At 40.9% G+C, this 20,125-nt stretch overlaps 1 protein-coding gene across 8 annotated transcripts in view; it reads right to left on the bottom strand.

Annotated features, from left to right (window-relative positions):
• Positions 1-20,125, bottom strand: part of agap1 (ArfGAP with GTPase domain, ankyrin repeat and PH domain 1) — a 186,048-nt gene that overhangs the window by 59,307 nt on the left and 106,616 nt on the right. For all 8 annotated transcript variants that reach the window (XM_085152093.1, XM_085152092.1, XM_085152089.1 and 5 more), the window contains 3 exons: positions 15,295-15,422; positions 13,992-14,147; positions 12,422-12,514 (listed from right to left, as the gene is read on the bottom strand). In XM_085152093.1, the coding sequence (XP_085008219.1) occupies positions 12,422-12,514; positions 13,992-14,147; positions 15,295-15,422 (377 nt within the window). The remainder of the gene's footprint in view (positions 1-12,421; positions 12,515-13,991; positions 14,148-15,294; positions 15,423-20,125) is intronic.

The raw sequence follows: 20,125 nt of genomic DNA on the forward strand, positions 1-20,125 counted from the left end.
ACCTGAAATAATCCTCTAGCTGTTCTGTATAATTAATTTTACGGATATTTTCACTAGGGATGGGTATCGTCACTGATTTCTAGAATCGATTCGATTCAGATTCACAAGGTCCTGAATCGATTCGATCCATGATTTGATTCGAATTGGGGAAATTTTGCCTCAGACAGTCAGAATATTATAATTCAGATCATGCATCAGTACATTTCCATGTTTTTATATCTATAAAAAGAAAGCTGACACTTGCGAGACTTTATCAAGGGTGTGAGCGTCACAGCAGATGCCTTTGTGTCAAAGTAACTGAGGATAAAACACAGAAAAACATGAAGGTGATTTTCCTGGCCTGGGATTTCTAAAAATATTCTGCAGTAGATCAAAAACGAAAGAAAACCATGGATCAACATATGAACATTACCTGATGCTGCTGAAGTGAAGCAGAGCAAAGTTACAGAGGTTTTATTAGAGACACAGCCAAGGGTTTTGCAATTTTGCATAATTTTAAAAAGTTTAATTTGCTCAGTAGCCTTTTGAACAACAAAAATGAGGCTCTCTTTTCAGAAGTAAGTAAAAGGAAAAAAAACAGCGGCCGACAGCGCTGTAAACAACGGTAGACTTGTGTGTAACAAGCAAGCGAATAATGCAGAAAAAAGATTTTTAGATGAGAAACTGTTCTTGAAGTAGAGAGAGAGAGAGAGAGAGCTGTGCATGAAGTGTGATTTTTATTGTGGTGGAAGCAAAACAGTAAAAGTCAAAGGGAATTCATGAGGATGTGTATGTGAAGCGTAGTTTGGATCTTCTTTTGCTGCTGGTTCAGTCAATATTGTTTGGAGAGAGATAAAAACCTGCAGCTTCAGAATCGAGCGCAAAAAGGGCGTAAACACAAAGCGAAGACCCGCAGAAACATCAGAATCAGCGAGCTGTCAGCTTTCAGCCCCGACCGTGTCCGTGCCGTCAGGTGAGAAAACCACATCTCACTGATTCTGATCCGTCGGCGGGTCCGCGCTGTGTGTTTACGTCTTTGTGCAGAATCCGTGTACCTGCTCTCAATTACTGTTTTAGCTGTTTGGTGGTTGTTGTAAATTGTTTGAGGTTTAACCTGAAATTCTGGCGTTTCGGGCAAAATAAATTTATATTAAAAGATCGATTCAGGATTTTAATGAAGTGATATCAAGTTATCCAAGCTAGAATCGATTTTAATGGATAAATCGATCATCAAACCCACCCCTAATTTTCACAGCCTGACATCAAAAATGTATTCTGATGTGTTTTGGTTGCATTATGGAAGAAAAGAATTAAAAATCAGTGGGAAAAAAATGTTGCTTTCATCTACATTTTGTGTTAATAGACCTCTCTGTATTGAATCATATCTGTTATTAACCTCTGTCTCTCTTCCACAGCATGTCTTTATCCTGTCTTCCTTCTCTCACCCCAACCGGTCGCAGCAGATGGCCGCCCCTCCCTGAGCCTGGTTCTGCCGGAGGTTTCTTCCTGTTAAAAGGGAGTTTTTCCTTCCCACTGTCACCAAAGTGCTTGCTCGTGGGGGGTCATATGATTGTTGGGTTTTTCTCTGTATCTATTATTGTACGATTTACTGTACAATATAAAGTGCCTGGAGGCGACTGTTGTTGTGATTTGGCGCTATATAAATAAAATTGAATTGAATTGAATACATTTTAAGATTTTACCTGAATCCTAAAACAAAAAGTGAAATATTTTTGCACTACAGGATCAAAAGAGAAAGTAAATTGAAACAAGACAATGGAGCGATAAGAGGTGGATGGTTGATCACCACCAAACGAAACTGAGAGATGAACCAACATCTTTCACAGACCTTCACCCAAACCCGGGTTTTGGGGAGGGAGACGTCAGTGGATTAATTTTGTCCATTCATCCTGAGGATGACAAGCGATCAGTTTGTGCGAGAGGAAGGCTAATTGAACGCCACGTTGAAATCCTCATGATGGGTAATATCTTTCATTATTCACCTCCCCGAGCTTAGTGACACACTTATTTTACCTTCAGGAGGAGGAGAGGGGAGAGCAGCTATGACAGCTCACAAGGTCTCCACATTGGAAAATAGATGTGGGGAGATAAATACATCCTCAGATATACTCTCTCCCCTCCGACTGAGGCACTTCTCCGCCCTGGTGAAGTATTGTGGGGTAGTGCTTAGGAAAAGGTCACTAGCTCCGGGGAGCGGGAAGATGAAGTCATTTGTTAAGCAACAGAAAACGTCCGAGGGCATCAATGAGGATTCTTCTCTGGAGAACAAAACAAAGGGGCATGAAGGGTCTGTGTTGGGTTTCAGTGGGAAAGAAAGCAAACAAGGATGGATAGACAAATAGATGTAGACAGACAACCCCCCAAAAAACAAAACTCCCCGAGACACTCTCTACCTTCACTTCTTTGCCTCGGTTGAAGTATTGTGGGGTAGTGCTTAAGAAAAGGTCGCTAGCTCGGGGGAAGCCAAGAGATGAAGTCATTCGTTAGACGATGCATCGGAAAGGCTCATACCTGAGGGTCTCTGATTAAAGACCACAGCTGTCACATGTCCGACATGTTCGAGGAGGAACATATTGCACAGAAAATGATTTCTGAGGCGTAAAGGTGTGCTCACAAGACACAACTTTTACCTCTTTGTCTGAAGCTAAAACTGAGGAACATGAACAGTAACATGAACCATAATTCCTTCTTCCATTGTGTGAGTCAAATTAGAAGGAAAACTTTTCTCCTCTTGGAGGCTCCCTGCCTATTGATACAGACTAATCTACTCTCTAATCACTCAATCACCCCCCTATTTTGCTCAGACAATGGACTCTACCGGGGCCTCCTGAAGAGTGTGACAGCGGATCTTGGAGGAGATACGGGGGAGGCAATATCAGTGGACAAACCCTCCACAGAACAGGATGATCTCAAAGGAGCTAAGGCCCTTTTGTTCTTCAACGTCCCCCGAGAGCAGGAGGCTAAATTAGAGGTGTCACCCCCCGCCGACAGAGGAGTGCGAGGGGGGTGACGAGAAAGGGATCCCTTCTGTATCGTGGTGGCCATCTAATCCAGCCGGAGGAGCGTCTGCAGGTCATCTATCATCCTCTCAGACAAGAGGACAGAGTGTGAAATGTTCACTCCTCTAATCTCCAAGAAGACAAAAAGAGAAAATAAAGGAAAGGGGCCGATGCTGTCTGACTTACTCCAGGTAAATATCCTCTTTGTGGGAAGCAACTGAAAGCTCTTTGACCCCCTGCTGCAGGTCATAGTAGGTAGATCTTCTTCACAGTGATTTAGAGTAGACTGGTGCCGTTTGTCACAGATTAGAAAACGAATCAGAAAATCCGGGTGGACTTTTCAAAGGCAGTCCAAAACTAAAGATCATGTCTTTATGGATGACTTGAAAGTGCAAGCACTACGTCCTGGAATTAGGCTCTTTTGAATGTAGGAACTTTTTTGCAGTTCTACTAATTGTTGAAGACAATATTGCCTTTGAGTTCTTACAACTCAAATCTTTTTTCACCCTCCAAGATATGATGCAACACTGAAAACTGTCATTAAAAGTGTAAACAACGACAAAACATCTAAACATCTGTGCTACCAAGATGGAAAATTAAACTGTAAGAACACAAAAAGTAATTTTGCTCTACCAACCACTGAACTTCGTGGCTCCCAATACTATAATTCCTGGAATTCCATCTATCCATCGCCTTTGGTTTATCTGAACTTGGGCAGCAGGCTAATCAAAGATTTTCTTAGAGATCCTTCTTTCAAGCTTTTCACTTTCCAGTTCCTTCTGGGAAATTCCATAGCATTCCCAGACCAGAAAAGATATATAAACTCTTCAGCAGGTCGTGGGTTTACCCTGGGGTTTCTTCATATTTGGGCTTGCTTCTAAAACCACCAAAGGGAGCTATCCAAACTATATGCCCGAACTACCTTTCAGCATTAACCACTGGCATTCCTATCTGGTAACTGTCTGCGGATGCTTAACCCCCAGGTATTTCCCCGAATGGCTTAGTCTGAACGTAGTTAGGGATTGGTTTTTTGAAAGTGTACAGCTAATGTGAGCATGCTAGCAGGTAGTCTTCCATTACTGTTCTCTTTGTCTCCTTCTCTCATCTTGCAATGTATTAATGTATTTCCAGTTTTCAAACTAAATATGAATCACACATCACTCATTGATACCTGACAAAAACAAGCCCTTTTTGCTTTTTCTGACAAAAGGTTAAAAATGTGATAATAAATGTGAGATTATTTATGATGGGTTTTGCTTGAGAATTGACATACAGGGTGTTAAATGCCTGCATTTAGTGTGGACAAGGTTTTTTCTTGTGTTGAGAAAGGTTAATGTAATTATTTTGGGCTTTTATTTGACAGTGAAAAGTGAAATAAAATAAGAAATGTGGGTGGGGAGGCTATTAATGACACCACATGGAGTTTACATTTTGTTACTTTGTTCCCACAGATTCGTCCACAGGTTGATGTTTTTGCCCTTAAAATTGACTGAATATTCATTTTTCAGCCAAGACCCTATTTATGATTATTTCTTCGCAAACTAAGGCTTAAAATCAAATTGAACTGTGAGTGTTCTGGATGCAGAGTTATTAAGATTTATTTTCCATGATTAAAACAACAAATAAAGGGGACTGAACGGCCCTGGTGGAGCTCCAGTTCTTTTGATTCATTTCTCTCCATGTGGTTCTTGACCTGATCACTACAAAGGATGACAGGAATTAAAAAAACAAGATTTGTTGCCTCGAAGTAAACAGTAAAAATCATTAAAAAACCACCACAGCAGAGGGCAAACCCCATAACTACCATCAAAACACACTGACAGCCACGCAGCAGCTTCAGGCTCCATGACAAGGTCACTGTTGATGAGGCAAGGACAGCGAAGGGCAAGCCCAGGGGAGCAAGACGCAGACCAGATCAAATAAAACACCACAGAAGAAGAGGGGGGCTGAAGAGGGGCTGATTTATCTGATAAGAGTTCTGGGTAATTAATTAGAAACTCAATTATCCAAACCTTACTTCAGCAGTCTCAATTCATTAGTGGATAAAAAACCTCGCCCCTCGCTCGGCTTGACGCTCGGTGAGAGACAGGATGTGAAGGAAACATGACTCCTCTTCCTCTGCGAGAACCCTTCAGGTCACCGCCGGGCACTTTTGTCCAGCTTTTCATCAAATAAGTGTAACAACACACCCAAACACACACACTTTCTCATACGGTGTGAAACAACAAAGCGACCACAGGGACACTTCCAGCGAGCTCAGAGCAACACCTCCGTGCCAAACAAAAACTCGGGATTGCTCCATGGAGACTGCCACGCAGCGGCATAATGAGCACGGTCTAAAAATGCTCTTTGATTGACGCCTGTGTTCCTTGTTTTAATTATTTCTCAAACTAAAAAGGGAGAGACATCCCTCCAACACATCTTCCACCCACCGCCACCACCCCCCAAAAAATCTCATTTCCAGGGGTTAGTGTGCATGACAAAAATGTCATCATGGCCAAAATGGCTCCGAGCGGTGACAACCTTTCCCAGGGAAATGATATTTTTCCAATCCGGCGGAAGGCGGATCATGTCACCCTCGTTAAAGCCTTGATAGCAGGTCTTTAATATTCACCGTCTTAATTAGGGCTGCAGTTAATTTCATTAAATTCTTTGGCTGCTAAATGAAGCAGATTATGAGACATCTTTTATTGCGAAGCGTGAAATTACAGCCTGCCCGCTGCCAATGGCGGGGCGAAACTAATGAATTACAGGGTAAATAACACCCGAATTAACCATCCAATTTAACTCCTTACAAAGCGCCCCGCGCCGAGGGGGGACGAGTAGACTTGTCAAAACCACCCAGCCCCGTGCTCGTCTGCAACCCCGCGAGAGGCAATTACAAGCACGACACTAATCAGCTCCTCGCAGGAAGAAGGCGACAGCATCCGAAAGCCTTGAGACTTCAGACTCCAAGTGGAGCTCAGGAGGAGATGCAAAATGTTCATTTACAGGAGGAGGTCGTCTCGGTGGAGGTCAGGGAATCTATTAACAGTTCTTCTACAAAGCATCAGCGGTAAAGTAGGGATGTCGGACAGGTCAGAGCTCTGTTTGGAGGTTGTAACATTTCTAGCTGCATACTTAGAGCTCAGTTTGAAGTCCTGGTTGGAGAGTTCTGAGGTCTAATATGAGTTTTACACATCTGTTTCCTCTAGGTGGAAAAAACAAACAAGCCAGATATCTTAGGAAGTCTGGAAGACTCATCTGCAGATGTGCAAAAAGGTGATCTCAATCAGATAGATGAGGCAACCAACATGAAAACAATGTTTCATATTGACAGAGTTACGATTAAAACTACAAAATGCAGCACAAAGGTCAAATACTGATAGACAGACTGCTGGGGAGAGGGATTTCTGTTTACAGGAAGCACATCTCAAGTAAATGGCAGTGAATCCGCATATTCAACTGACCGGAAGGTAGCTGACATAAACATAAATGAACGCACAAAGAAAAATGCTATTTGTTGCTTCTAATTTTCTCTCTGAGAGATCATTTTAGATGTTAATACAGTCCACATCACAAATCTTTGTAGCTAGCAATGCAATGCAGAAAAAGAAGAAGCCCTGAGAGTTACAGTTAGTGAACATGTGGTCCTAACAGGCTGCTTTAGAGCCACTAGCAAAGAAAACATGCAAATTAACACATAGTAATTTGGGAATTCAGCTGAACAAATAATTACTTATTCATCCATTTATTAATTTTTTCAATATCTGTTCAGGCATTTTCCTTATTTTTTTTATTTCACTTCATTTTACTTTCAGTTTGCTTTTTCTTTGCATCCCCTTATTGTTCCTTAATAACTAGATAAATGACAAAGTAAATAAATAAAGGAATATAAATAAATGTAAAGGCAAATTAAATTAGGATAATCAACTTATCAACTTTTAATTTACATTAATTATTTTGATGCATTTAATAGAGTGATTTTTTTTATTATTTATTATTGATTTTGGCACCTGTAGTCCTCCATACTTTCCTACCTGAAGTTTACATAAGTTTTTTATCAAGGTAATTATCATACTGATGATAGAGGCCTGTGAAACTCATGAATAAAGTAAGATAAAAAGGATCCAGAAAAAATATTCAAAACTCAATTAGATAAAGTTTTAAGAATTTTAAGTTTCTGTTTTGATTTTGGCAGCGTTTGTCCTCTCTATTTCTCAGGTGGGACTTGGTGAAAATGTCGAGTTCAGTGAACCTTCCCAAAGTAAATAAAGGTTTACAGAAAAAAGAGGGGAAAACCCCCCAACAACAAGCACCTCTCCAGTGTGTCCGGTCCCAGAGGCTCGGCTGCTGTGTCGAAGGAAATTAATTTGTTAGATTGTTGGTTTTCAAAGCACCTCGGTCAGCCGCTTGACAGAGACATGAGCGAGCCTCTCCCTCTCTCTCCGGTAATTATCGGCTAATTAGCGGCGTGGAGCAGATGTCGGAGGAACCCTGCGCCGTCAACAGCCTCTGTAAACAAAGCTGGACGCATCCGCTCACTTCAAAAAAGAAGAAGAAGAAGAAAACAAAAACAAAAAAACGACCAATCGGGTGTTGGTACAGCCAGCATTTCCTCTGTGGCTTCAAGTCGCAGTGGAGCATCTTCGCAGGAGGTTTCAGCTTCAACACCACATGTGTTTCCTGGTTTGGTTCATCATGCAGGTGGCAGACGTGAATGTAATCCCTCAGAGAGTTCATTAGCATAAACATGTTCATTATTAAATCAAATATTCATTACACAATGGTGAGCGGATGGATTGGAAAGTTTCCAGGTTGTAAGACCACATTTGAACGCACCACTCTGGAGCTTCATTTGCATTTGCAAACATATTTAAGTGGTTTACTCCTCAGTGGTTTAAAGAAGTAAAGAAGTAGGAACAGTTTATATGTCCTCTTGTTCCCGCTTTAGACAATAACTTAGCCCCTTCTTGCCCTCACAAACAACACCGCATGATAAAAGTGATGTCACATCCGCTGGCACAAGCCATACTTTGGTGTCATTACAGCCCGTCATATAGCTCTCAGTTGTTGTAACCTCACACGCTTTACTGTTGCTGCCAAAGAGCTGTACGGAGATCATAAATAAATAAATAAATTGACTGATTAAAAAAAATAGATAAAATAAAAGCAAAGCTGAAGTGATGCTGTCACCATCTTCCAATGTGGAAACAACCACATTATATTGTATAACAGGGACATAACACTTATGTGGCTTCGTATAAGATTTAGACAGAGATCATGTTAGCAAGCAAGCTAAGCTTAAGAAGCTAGCAGCTACAGTACACTTAAACATAGCAGGAAATTTGACTATCCAAAAAAAACATGTTCAAAATGGGCAGAATATTTGATTCATGGAGGGTTTGTTTAGTTTCAGGGATCAATTGCAACCCTGAGTTGTTTTTGTTTAGGCTAATGCTAGCATGTCTGTTAAATGAAGCATTTTTAAGCTACGTCACATAACAACACCTCTGAGAGTATAAAACAGAAACCTAAACCTAAAGACCTCTGGTTGTATAGAAGAAAACAGCCCTCGTCTGCCTCGATCTCTGTCCTTTCCTGATGAGTTAAGGGGCTCAGTTTTTATTTTTAAGTTTTACTGAATAAAACATGATGTTCATTAATACATTTTAGTCTAAGTGTCAGAAAGGAGGATAAATTTCTAGAAAGGAAACCGAAGGTCTTAGAATTACTGTGTCCTGATTACCTGACTGATCACTGGATCAATCAGAAAAAATGGGCCGGTTTTCTTTGTCTCATGAAACCAAATCAAGTATCTTTACTTTTACTGACAGTCTTTGTGTCATTTTTTAACACTGAAAACCAGACAAGAAAAAGAAAAACTAGAGACAAACCTTCGCTGCTGTGAATGCTACTCATGACCAGCGTGTTTACGTGTTTGTGTAAATTTGTTTTGGCTAATAGTGTCAGGGTCGAGATCCGCCCTGTTCTCATTACAGCCACAGTGACCTGGCCTCTGTCTCTGTGTGTGCGTGTATGTGTGTTGTCTTAATGAGCTCTGGACTCTCTTAACGAAGGCGTTCCCCTTTAAGAAGTGAACCGCCGTCACCTCGAGTTGTCGAGTGTCGCGCTAAGAGTCGCTCTAATGAGATCAGGGCGGGCAACAAGTGGCTCAGACACACACATTCAGGTACAACACATACACAGGTGACACTAATAAACTGGAAAGAAGAAGAAGGTGGCTGGTGACAGTGAGAAGACAGCTACTACTCCAGAAATTCTACAGAAACTCTAAAGAAGAAGACATTAAAGTCCCCCCCTCTTTCTGTTTGATTGACAGGGCAACAAGCATAATAGAGGTTTATTCATTTAAGCATTTATTAAGAACCTTCGATTTCAGATTTTCATTGTTTAGTGAGGATCTCGATGCTGCTTTTTAAGGCCAGCTGCCTTCTACCTTGACAGTACAATGTTAATCAGAGGCCAGTTTAGTGGTCATGAGATGAAGATGGGTTTTGCAGAAAGATTTCAGACTGAAAATGTCTCTGACAAATTTAATTTAAAGTAGGAAAAGTTATCACAGCCAGTGAAAGAGATGTTGTATAATTTTTACCAGCAACTTGAATGGTGTGAACTGCTTCTTTCTTAAAGATGAAGCTTAAACCTCCAAAACAACTGAAATTAAGCACCAGAAATTGCCCTTTCCCTAATGTCCACTAGGGGCTGGCTCCAAAACTGAGGTAATCACCACGTTCAAATACCTAACTCGACACCACAAATAAACATTACAGCTCATTACAAAAAACGTCTTGTATTCTATTCATAATGACTGCAAAGGGGGTGAATTTTACTGTGTTTGGATTGTTGTGTGTAGTTTTGTAATAAATAGAATTACATCATCAGCATATAGTAATAGCTTATGCTCAGTCTGTACCTTTCAGGAGATTTTTAATGCAGATATTCGTAGCATTTTTGTAAACAAGTTAATTACTAATAACTCACTAACTAACTATCATCTGTTCCTGTGTCTATATAGTTTATGAATAGAGCTCGCTAATCAGGTTAACTCGCATTAGCTATAAGCGCCCACCCTCTTATCCAAATATCTTCACTTCTGGATCCAAAGGATCAACATGGTCATAGTCATAATTGAGGTTTTATAAAGCAATGGGTAAATCCACACCTCTGGGTTATTAAGATAAAAGCTACTGGGTTTTTTTTTGCCCTGCGACAGACTGGCGACCTGTCCAGGGTGTACCCCGCCTCTCGCCCTATGACAGCTGGGATAGGCTCCAGCGCCCCCCGCGACCCTGAAAAGGATAAGCGGAAGCGAATGGATGGATGGATGGATGGATGGTTTTTTTTACATTTAGAAATGTTTTATTTTATTTTTTTGTCATGAAAATTTGTAGAGTCAGCAAGTCGCCTTCTATGGGTAAAGACTATGCCAAATTTGAATAGTGGCTTCTACTAGTTACACACAATTTGCCAATTTTTGCACATTTCAGGTCAATAGATGGTAGTTTTATTTTATTTTGTTTTATTTTTAATTTCAGTGCAGTTTAATTTAATGTAGCCTGTTTATTTTCTCTTTTTATGAGCTTTTTTTTAATACTGAACATTTCAAGGTGCAAGCAAATAAAATAACTTTAGTAAAAGACCTGGATGAGAAAATAATGGGTTCGTGCTTGGAGACTAAAAGGTGAGGGAGAGAGTCTCATTAAAAACAAGTGTGAGTACGATGCTAATGACACACACACACACAGATACAGACACACATACAGAAGGTAAAATGGAGTGCAAATGGAGCGATAATGGGGAAAAGGTAGTTGAACCTTGAATGTGAAAAGCAGCCTCTTTTCTAACACACACACACTGTGCATTTAAAACACACGCGGTGTAATGAGGCAGCAGGTCAGCGGTGTGTTGAGCCAGTGTCGACACTGAGGAGCAGGCAGGAGAAGAGGCGAGAGCGGCCACAGGGAACCATCAAATCAATTAACGTCCACTTCCAAAAAATACAACAGGAGGAAGCTCTGCGCTCAGCCTCGCAGCGCCTCCTCCTCCTCTTCTCACTCTGCTCTGGAGGAGGCGGAGTCTTCGTCCAGCTTTATTAGCATGAATTTGGATAACGAACAGTGGTCTTCTGACTGTGAGGTTAGGATGTGACGCGAACAGAAACATTCTTCACCTGATGAAATCTGTAGTTTCATGTGTTCACTACATGTTAATATTTCTGGATCGACATCAAGCATCCAGAAGAAACGAAATAATCTCAAAAAATCTCAAAAAATCTCAATATTCAGATTTTAAATTTCTTTAATGCTTCGAGAGTTATTTTAGTTATTATTATTATTTATTTAAAATAAAAGGGTGCTGGCGACACCTTTTTATTTTTTTATTTCACCAAAAATTATACATTTATACATTTTCTCGCTGACACCTCAATTTTAATTTGAGTAAATTATCTTTTTTTCATGTTTTTGTTGGAATGAAGTAACCAGTGATTTAGCAGAAGTCATAATTCCCACATGACCTGAACACAGCATAGACTAAAGCAGCAGAATAATCTGTGTGAACGTAATGAGGTGCTCGTTTAAAAATGAAACCTGGCACGTTTCAGCTGAGCTCCATTTTCAGATGATTAACGGCATAATGTAATGTCTTTCTGGCGCTCAAACAGCCCGCTGAGATCCACCGCTGCATTACCACCACAGAAGAAGAAAAAGAATAAGACGACGAAGGTGCATTTGAAGCTGCTGGGAGCTGAAGAGGGATTTTCACACGTTCTGCTGCAATTACTGTCGACGCCGCTGTGCGATCACAGCAGGCTCGTTTCTTAAACGCCGACCCCGAACACAAACAGCAGCCCCTCTCTCGCTCTCTCCTGTCGAGGCGGCGCCTAATCAGAGATGCGATTTGTTCATTAGGAGAGTACAAACGAGGCCGCGGCAGCGACTCGAGAGGACACGATTAGAGCTCACTAATTGCCTGATTTGCTCGTCAGGAGACCCCCTCCTCACTCTCTGCTGCTCCACACAAGGGGAGCTTGTTTGCAACAAATTAAGAGCCACTTCAGGTGCTCTCCTCGCCGTCGCAGCAGGGACGTTTCACAGTGGAGACGATCGTCTCTTTCCTCTCTTTCTTTCATTCCTTTAAAACGGCGTGATCAAGCAGCTCAGGAAGGAGAAGAAGTCAAGAGAAAAGGAAGCGGCTTTGAAGGGAGAAGAGAAGCGGGAGATGAAGTGGATGAACAGAGGGAGGGGAGGAAGAAACAGGAGTGACGGCGAATCCGTCCCTCTCCTTCTCCTAATGATCTGGTTGGAGGACCCAGGAGAGCCCCTCACTCTAATTGATGTCAAGTGTGTGATTTCACTGTTAATCAAGGCCGAAGCTTCAAACACACAGAGCGAGCGAGCAGAGTAGACAGGAAGTCTCACCTGTTTGATGGGGATGGCTCGCCCGCTGCCGATGCTGTCGGCTCGAGCCTCCAGGCCCTTCTTGTCCTTGTCCGCCTCGTTCGCCTTCCTCGACTGTGGAGAAGACCAGATAAGAAGAGTTAGTATCAACACATCAGGCAAAAACCACAACATATCAGTTTAGTAAAAGTCAACAGCTACTGCAGACATGTCTGATATGTAGAGTGATTAAATCATCTTTAGTCAAGAAAACTCTAAAAAATCCTGGAAGAGTTCAAAGAGAAGGGACTAACTGATGAGTCAGTTACTAAAAATATACTGATTCCAGTTGACTGATCATTCATTTAACATGTCATCAAACAACAAAGGCCAACTTGGGCTTAGACATAAAAGTACCAAAAGCTGCTACTCGATGTCCACTAGAAGCTGGCTCAAAAAGCCAGTCAGTCCCCATAGACTCACATATTAAAATGCCCAACTTTACACCCAAAATATATGATGGCTGTAAAGGACAGCTACAGAAACAGTTTTGATCTCTACAACTAATTTCCCCCATCTTACAGCGTAGGGGGTGAACTTACCTGTTTAAATTGTATTAAGTTGAATTAAAGTGTTTTTATTAAGTGCAGCTGTAGCTGCAAAGCTTTACCTCAGATAACTGGAGTCCCTAAAACTGGACTGTGTTTGAACTGATTGAAATTTTGTAATAAACAGCATCACATCATCAGCATACATTGATAGTTTACTTTCAGTCTGTGACTGCTCTTTCAGTTCGTGCTCAGTAAAATGTGGAAGATATTCACACCAGCTATTTTCCAACAGCTGATGAATCTCATGTGCTAAAACTGGAAGCTCTGAAAGATTTTACAGTAGGAAAGAAAAAAAGAATGAAAGAGCGACTTTTTTTACACGACTTTACGGAGTTTTTAAACACGTAAACATGATCATTTATAAGGTCAAGAGGATGTAAAGTTCTTTCTCAATACCACAGACAAAAAAAAAGAAAAGCCATTTGTGCATCAAGCCATCAAGTCACCACACAAAGCAGTTTGGTTGATCTACAGGTGCTTCCAAGCCTCACGGGTTTATCATGAAAATGTAACAATCAAATGCTTGGGAGGAACAAGAGATTTAAGATATTATACTTTATACTTTATAGCAGAAGTCATAAAACAACTTTGGATGCAGTCTATGATAATCTTATGCTATATAAAACTAAAATAATTTAGCTTTAACAAAAGACTATGACTAAAACTAACACTAAATTAGCTGTTACAGTTAACATTGCAAAACTGAAACGGGCAGCAAACTGCAATCGTGATTTATTAAAACTATTTCTGGGACTCCCATATAGCGAAAAATCAGGTATTTCAAAACTGTTCTTGGGTTTAAAATCAGGCGTAATAATGAGAACATTGAGTGGGAACGTTTGAACCTGGACAGATTCCTAATATTTAGTCTCTTTTTAAAAATTTACACGCAAAAGCTTTGTGATACATTAGAAATGATGTCCATAACTACAAAACCGGAAGTCTGGTGCAATATTTTTTTTCCGTGGCTTCTGTGGGCTGCATGTTTGATGGCGACTCACGGTGAAGAGGTTGGAGCGGCGTTTAGACTGCTTGCGGACGGGTGTTGGCGTGTTGGTGGTCTGCGGGACGTCGATACGGAGCTCCTTCTGGCTGGTGCTCGGTGTTGACGGCACAGATGACGAGTAGTCGCTCAAACTGCCGCCACCATTACTCGTCTGAAAGGACGGAGGAGCAGAAAAGCAGGAAAAGATCAAAGGAGAGAGAAGGAAGCAGAGTCATATTGTTTTAGGGTGAAATGTGAGAGTTTTTTGAAAATGGGGGGTCTTGGCTAAGGTGCAGTTTCCTGGAGTACTTGACAGTAATCAGACAGAGCTGAGAAAGCACAGAGGGCCGTCTGTAAGGACAGCGGAGAGATAAACGCCACTCTCTTGGGGGACGCGGGAGCTGAGCGATGGCTTTTTAATGAGAAATCGATGCAGGACTGAAGGATGAGGATCGAAGCGTTTAACGGCCTGAAGCTCGAGCTGCACACAGTGTGGTTCAGGCAGATGTTGGAGCAGTTTGTTTATTGTTCATGTTCTCCAGGAATGTGTTTGATTTTTGATATAGGCGTCTTTGCTAAAAGCTATGAACACTGAGAGCAAATGTCTCTTTATTTCAGAAAAATCTGATTGGTTTAATTTATCATTTAGACTAAAGGTCCACTGAGGATTTTTTTTCAGAGCTTTCAGCTTCATCTCACCATGCTTCAGCAGAGATAGGCTGTGATTTACTGCCAAGACCAAGATTTTATTGCCCTTAGTATCTAGTTAAATCAATTCATTTCAGTTTCATTAAATCAAATCACAACAACAGTCTCAAGCCAGAGGAAACCCCAACAGTAAGATGGCCCACTTTGAGCAAAAACTTAGTGACGGTGGAAAGGAAAAACTCCATTTTAACAAGAAGAAACCTCCAGCAGAACCAGGCTCAGGTATCTGTTGCGACAGGTTGGGCATGAGAAGAGGGGCTCACACTAAAAAGCCCATTTAGCAGCTGTTCATATCGTCACATGACCTTCATTAGCTCAGACACAGTTCACCAGGTCAGCTAATTCATTCAAACTCTATGGGCTGGTATGGCAACACCTAATGTTACAAATTAACCATCACAAGAAGGATTTCTTGTTCATCAGCTCCATTATACTAACTTCTGTATAATGTAATTAGTGTAATGGCACAAAGTGAAGGTGTTCAACTACAATTAAAGAGACTAGCTGACAACATGTGACATGGTGCCTCTTTAGCTGACTGATGAACCAGCAGTGTTATGTAATGACTGTAAACCAATGTAATGCAAATGTGACTCTGTGTGACCTCTGACCTGGCTGATGTGGACGGCTGACACTTGTGTGGCGCAGACAGACGAGTGACTCGGGGAGTTGGGGAGTGACTTGCAAGGCCCGATGGACAACTGCTGTTTCTTCCTGGTGGCCACGATCTTCTGGGCAACTGCAACACACAAAACACACACAAATCAGACCAAAGTACACCGAAACACTCAGTGAGGTCCAACAACCAGTGAGGTGACTACAAAAAGAATACATATCAGTGCTCAAAGAGGAACATGGTGTCCCCCTTTTAGGTTTTAAAAATCAGCACCACCTACTGCCTGCTGTCATCATCACATCCTCGAGGTGAAGTGCATTCATGTCCGGCATCATGAAAAAAAAAGCGTCTGTGTCTGGTTTTATTGAGCTGTAACCAGTCCCTCTCTCAGTTTGGTGGTTTTATTAAAGTGTATATAAAGCTCAGAGGAGCCGTTTTACAGTCTAAAAGCAGCTAAGGGTTTAACCCAGGAGCCACAAACAAGGCAGTGAAAGTCACCATTTACATTTTCTGCCTCTTCTTCACTTTAATTTAGAAAAAAAAGGGGGGAAAATCACCTTTTGTCCATTAAAACCCAGAATACCTCTGAAACAAACGTGACTGTTTGAATTTCTAATTCTTCTGTCATTGTTTTAAATTAGGCTTCTTCCACATTATAACCACACGGAGTCTCTTAACATCATTTCTACTGATGTTTTTATGATCCTCAGTACAACTCAAGTCAGGTTGAGGCAGGGAAGATCCAAGCATCCTCTCCTCTGATTGGCTGCTCATAGTGGCTGGGGGAGGAGGGTTCCTCATTGACTGACGAGGACCTTTTAGGATACTAATGGGAGAATAATGACTGCTCGGCACTGTTGAGAGTGGTGGAGGGCTTCAATGTCAGATTTATGATTTCAAATCACACAGTGGTCAGACTAAACCGCACTCTTTCACTTATTACAACTTGTTGAACGTCTTCACCAACATCAGCTGGTGGCCTGAGCACCACCCTGAGGGGACAAAGTACTGCTACATTATGACAAAAGTTTACCTCTCTTCAATCCAATGAAGTGTTTTTACCTCAAGAATCAGCAGAAGTTTAATTTACACTACTAAAAGTAAGTTGATGGAAGGCTAGCAACTTTTAATTTAAACGGTTGTTTTATTTGTTGCAATCTGGTGGTTTTTATAGAAGGTGATATAAGTTCAAACACCTACTGAAAGGGGCTAACTGGTGGCAGGCAAAGTATAGCTTATATATAGTCCTAGAGACCGGTAGCTGCTTCCATGTGAACAACTAGTTGCTAAGTTGGCAATTGATTGTTGGCTGTTGCTGGGTGAAATCAGTTTCAAAGAGAGTCCTGCACAAAAAACCTGATTGCAATTGGTTTGGTCACCCGTAGATGCAATTGCAATGCCAGCAACCTCTAGGAACTACTTGCCAACCAGTTGGGGACTGCACAATTTTTTCTAGCCGCCGATGGTTGCCATGGAGCTATTAACTGGTCTCTAGGCTTGTGTGTCTGAGGCTGTATGTGGCTACAACTGGTTTAGCCCTCGGCAGTATATTTCCTGTTTTTCTAATATGCAGGCTGACAGTAGCAATCTAATGTTGACATATATAATTAGCTCCCAAAATCAATGAAAAAGTTAAACATTAAGTTGAAATAAACATAGGATAGCGTAGTACTTATATTATTATATTTCAAAATTTCAGAGATTTTCCCCTCTATTTATGATATATGATATTTATGATATATCTATAAATATCATCTATTTGCGTCACGTCTTTTTGTTTTTCTAGTATTAATTAAATCTTTCGAAATTTCTTCTGTTTTCTGACAACAGTCCTTTACAACTCCTGGAGGAAAACCTGGTCCTTTCAAACCGAAAACAACAGTAAAGGCCTTTGGTTGAATGGGCTCAGTCAGTCAGTCTCACCAGCCTCCGTAAATAATTACACTAAAATCTGGTCCCAGCAGGTCAGCACCAAAGCTCGGAGCGATCAAACTGTTGTGTCTGTCTGATGATGTGCTGGAGGAGCCAAGTGTTGGACAGGAGACAGGAGAGAGTTAAGACTTTAGTGACTCCATTATCTCTGTTCCAATAAACACTGGCCTGTTTCATGCTCTCGCAGATGAAGCCATTGTTTTAATTGGGCTCGTTAAAGGCCCCGGCTTTGTTAATGAGGACCCAGTCGTAAACATTTACCTCCAGGTGACACGGGGCCGAGCCAAGGGCAGCAAAGAGAGAGAAGAAACTCAGAGGTGTTTAAAAGAAGCCTCTGCGGCACGATGGAGCCATTCAGAACAAAAACAGACGATGAAAGGGAGCGAGTCTGATCAAAAATCGCTGCTTTTAGGTCCACGGGATCAACGTTAATGCTGAGACGGTGATTAGCTTGTTTGATGAAGCTTGGACACGTTATGTCTGACACTGATTGTGGGATTTTTCTACTGAATTTGCACCAACAGTTTCTCCTTGATAAGAACAGTTTTGTAATTGTCCTCTGCAAAATTTAACAAACTTTCACCACCAGGGGGCACCCATTTACCAGTGTGTGTATCTTGCATAATTAAATAAAGGTTACATATCTTATCGGTTGTTATCTTGTGGTGCAGACTGGAATTACAACAAAGTACAGTCTACATCACATCTGTCATACTCAACGCCTGGGGGCCAAATCCAGCCATGTGGCAGATTTAATCCAGCCTAATGATCAATTTAGGTTTTAAAAAATTGCAGAGTTTTTAGATTTTATGTCGATTCATGTCATACTAGAGGCCTCATCTGTATGTTGCATGTAGACTACAAAAGGTCACGATCCTTTTATCTTTACTATTGTATTGAAAATACCCACAGTAATCTGATTTTCATTTTCATGCCTTTAAGAAAAAGAAAATGAAAGATTGATTATGTTGGCAGTAGATTATTGTTTGATTAAATTGTTTAATGGATAAACGACTGTTCGTTTACTCAGACCTTTTTGGGATATACAACATCATCCAGGACAGTGAGGGTAGAATTTTAGACTCCTGGATGGATGGAGTGTATCCCTTTGTAAAAATGAGCTTGACAGCCCTGGTCTAGCTCAGCTTCAGTTTATCTGATTTTGATCAGTTTCTGGAACGTGTGAAATGATTTTGAAGTTCTCAAATCATCTCATATCACCAGAGATTTTCACTGTTGTCTTTATGTGAATGACTCTTCTTCTTCACCAACACATTTTTGTTTTCTTCTGGTTTCGCATCAGCTGCACAATGAAAACAACATCAACATGCTAACTAACACTGCAAAATCAGTGGACGAATACTAGCTCTGTTCTCCAATGGAGTTTGTGCTGACATAAAGGAAGGATAAACACTTTTTTAGCATCCGTTCTAACAAATTTAAACATTTGCACTTCCTTGCTACATAATATTTATAAAGGCAAAACACTCATTAGTAATTCCTACTACTTATTTCACTTATTATTGGTATACGGGGACACGTTCCTGGATGTGGTTGCACTTTTATAGGCTCATGGCGGCTAAAGATTGTCCAATATTCATGTTCATCTAATTAATAAATCCATCCCAGCAGTTTTTTTTGACAAGGGTAAAATAAATAGATCATACAAGTGTCAGATCATTTAACATCTTTAAATTTCTTGGTTTGTTTGAGCAACAGTCCAAAAACTAAACATCTCCAGCTTTTACTAACACCATTTTTTGGAGTTTTTGCTGGTAACGATGTACTGATATTGGCCAGTGGTCAGTTAATGTAGCTCCAGTTAGACTTTTGGCCCTGATCAGAACAAAGTTTGAATCCCAGAGTGAGAAAGTCACAGAGGACTGAGCCTCTCACATGCATGTCAGCGTGTCCGTCCTGCACCTGGCAGGCTGTATATTACTTTAAGTGTTAAGAACAGTTATGATAAGGCTGCGCTAAATATTTAAACTGCACGGTTAATGCAATTTAACTTTATCCATCAATCTCAGTTCTGCTCTGAGAAGCTGCCATTTCTTCTAATGGAAACGTCTCCCCTTTGATCAGATTTATGACGGGGCTGCACCGCCAGCTCACACATAAAGATGAAGGGGAGGGGGGCGGAGCTGACTTCAGCATTTCACTCTTTACATGTTAAAGTCAAACACCGCAGCTGCTGCAGGTGTGCTATCTGAACGTGTGGTGCTTCAAGGTTACATTAAAAAAAATAAAAAATACTGAGCAAAATGTCACGAAACTTGTTGGAACGCTGGATCATGGTTGGAGGAAAAAGCCAGGAAATTCTAGTATGCGTCCAGATCAGTTTTCCTAAAGTATCAAAACAGGAAATTGACTTTGGTTTAATGTTTGTCAAATGACAAAATTATCTGTTCATGTTTGTGCGTTTGTTAGAAGTAAATGTTTATTCAGGAGTACTTTGACTATTTAAGAACAGCCAAAGGAAGAAACCGTTAATGTTCAAATCCAGATGACTTGAGCTCGGGTGGGAGACTTTTTTAATGCTGTTTTTGCAAAGGTTTAAATCCATTTCTTTCAAAGGCACCGTGGACACACGTGTAAATGTAATTTCTGGTTTACTCTCTACTTTTATAAACCCTGAATTTTCAAATCTGATGTGCAGCACGTCTGCTGTTGTTTGGATGACAGGATGAACTGAGGAGCTGCATAAAGGTCCAGTGTAAGATAAGCTACTCTAGTATAACCCAAAAATAAAAACTGCAGTCGGCTCTTTGCAGATTAGTGTGTTTATGGTATCAGTGTGTGAATATTTACACACTGGATGTGATTTTTATATCGCAGGAATGTTTCTGAGTGACTGTTTGACAGAGCGTGTGTGGTCATTAAAGCTCGTTAGT

This window comes from Neolamprologus multifasciatus, chromosome 23 (assembly GCF_963576455.1).
Source record: "Neolamprologus multifasciatus chromosome 23, fNeoMul1.2, whole genome shotgun sequence".
NCBI lineage: Eukaryota > Metazoa > Chordata > Actinopteri > Cichliformes > Cichlidae > Neolamprologus > Neolamprologus multifasciatus.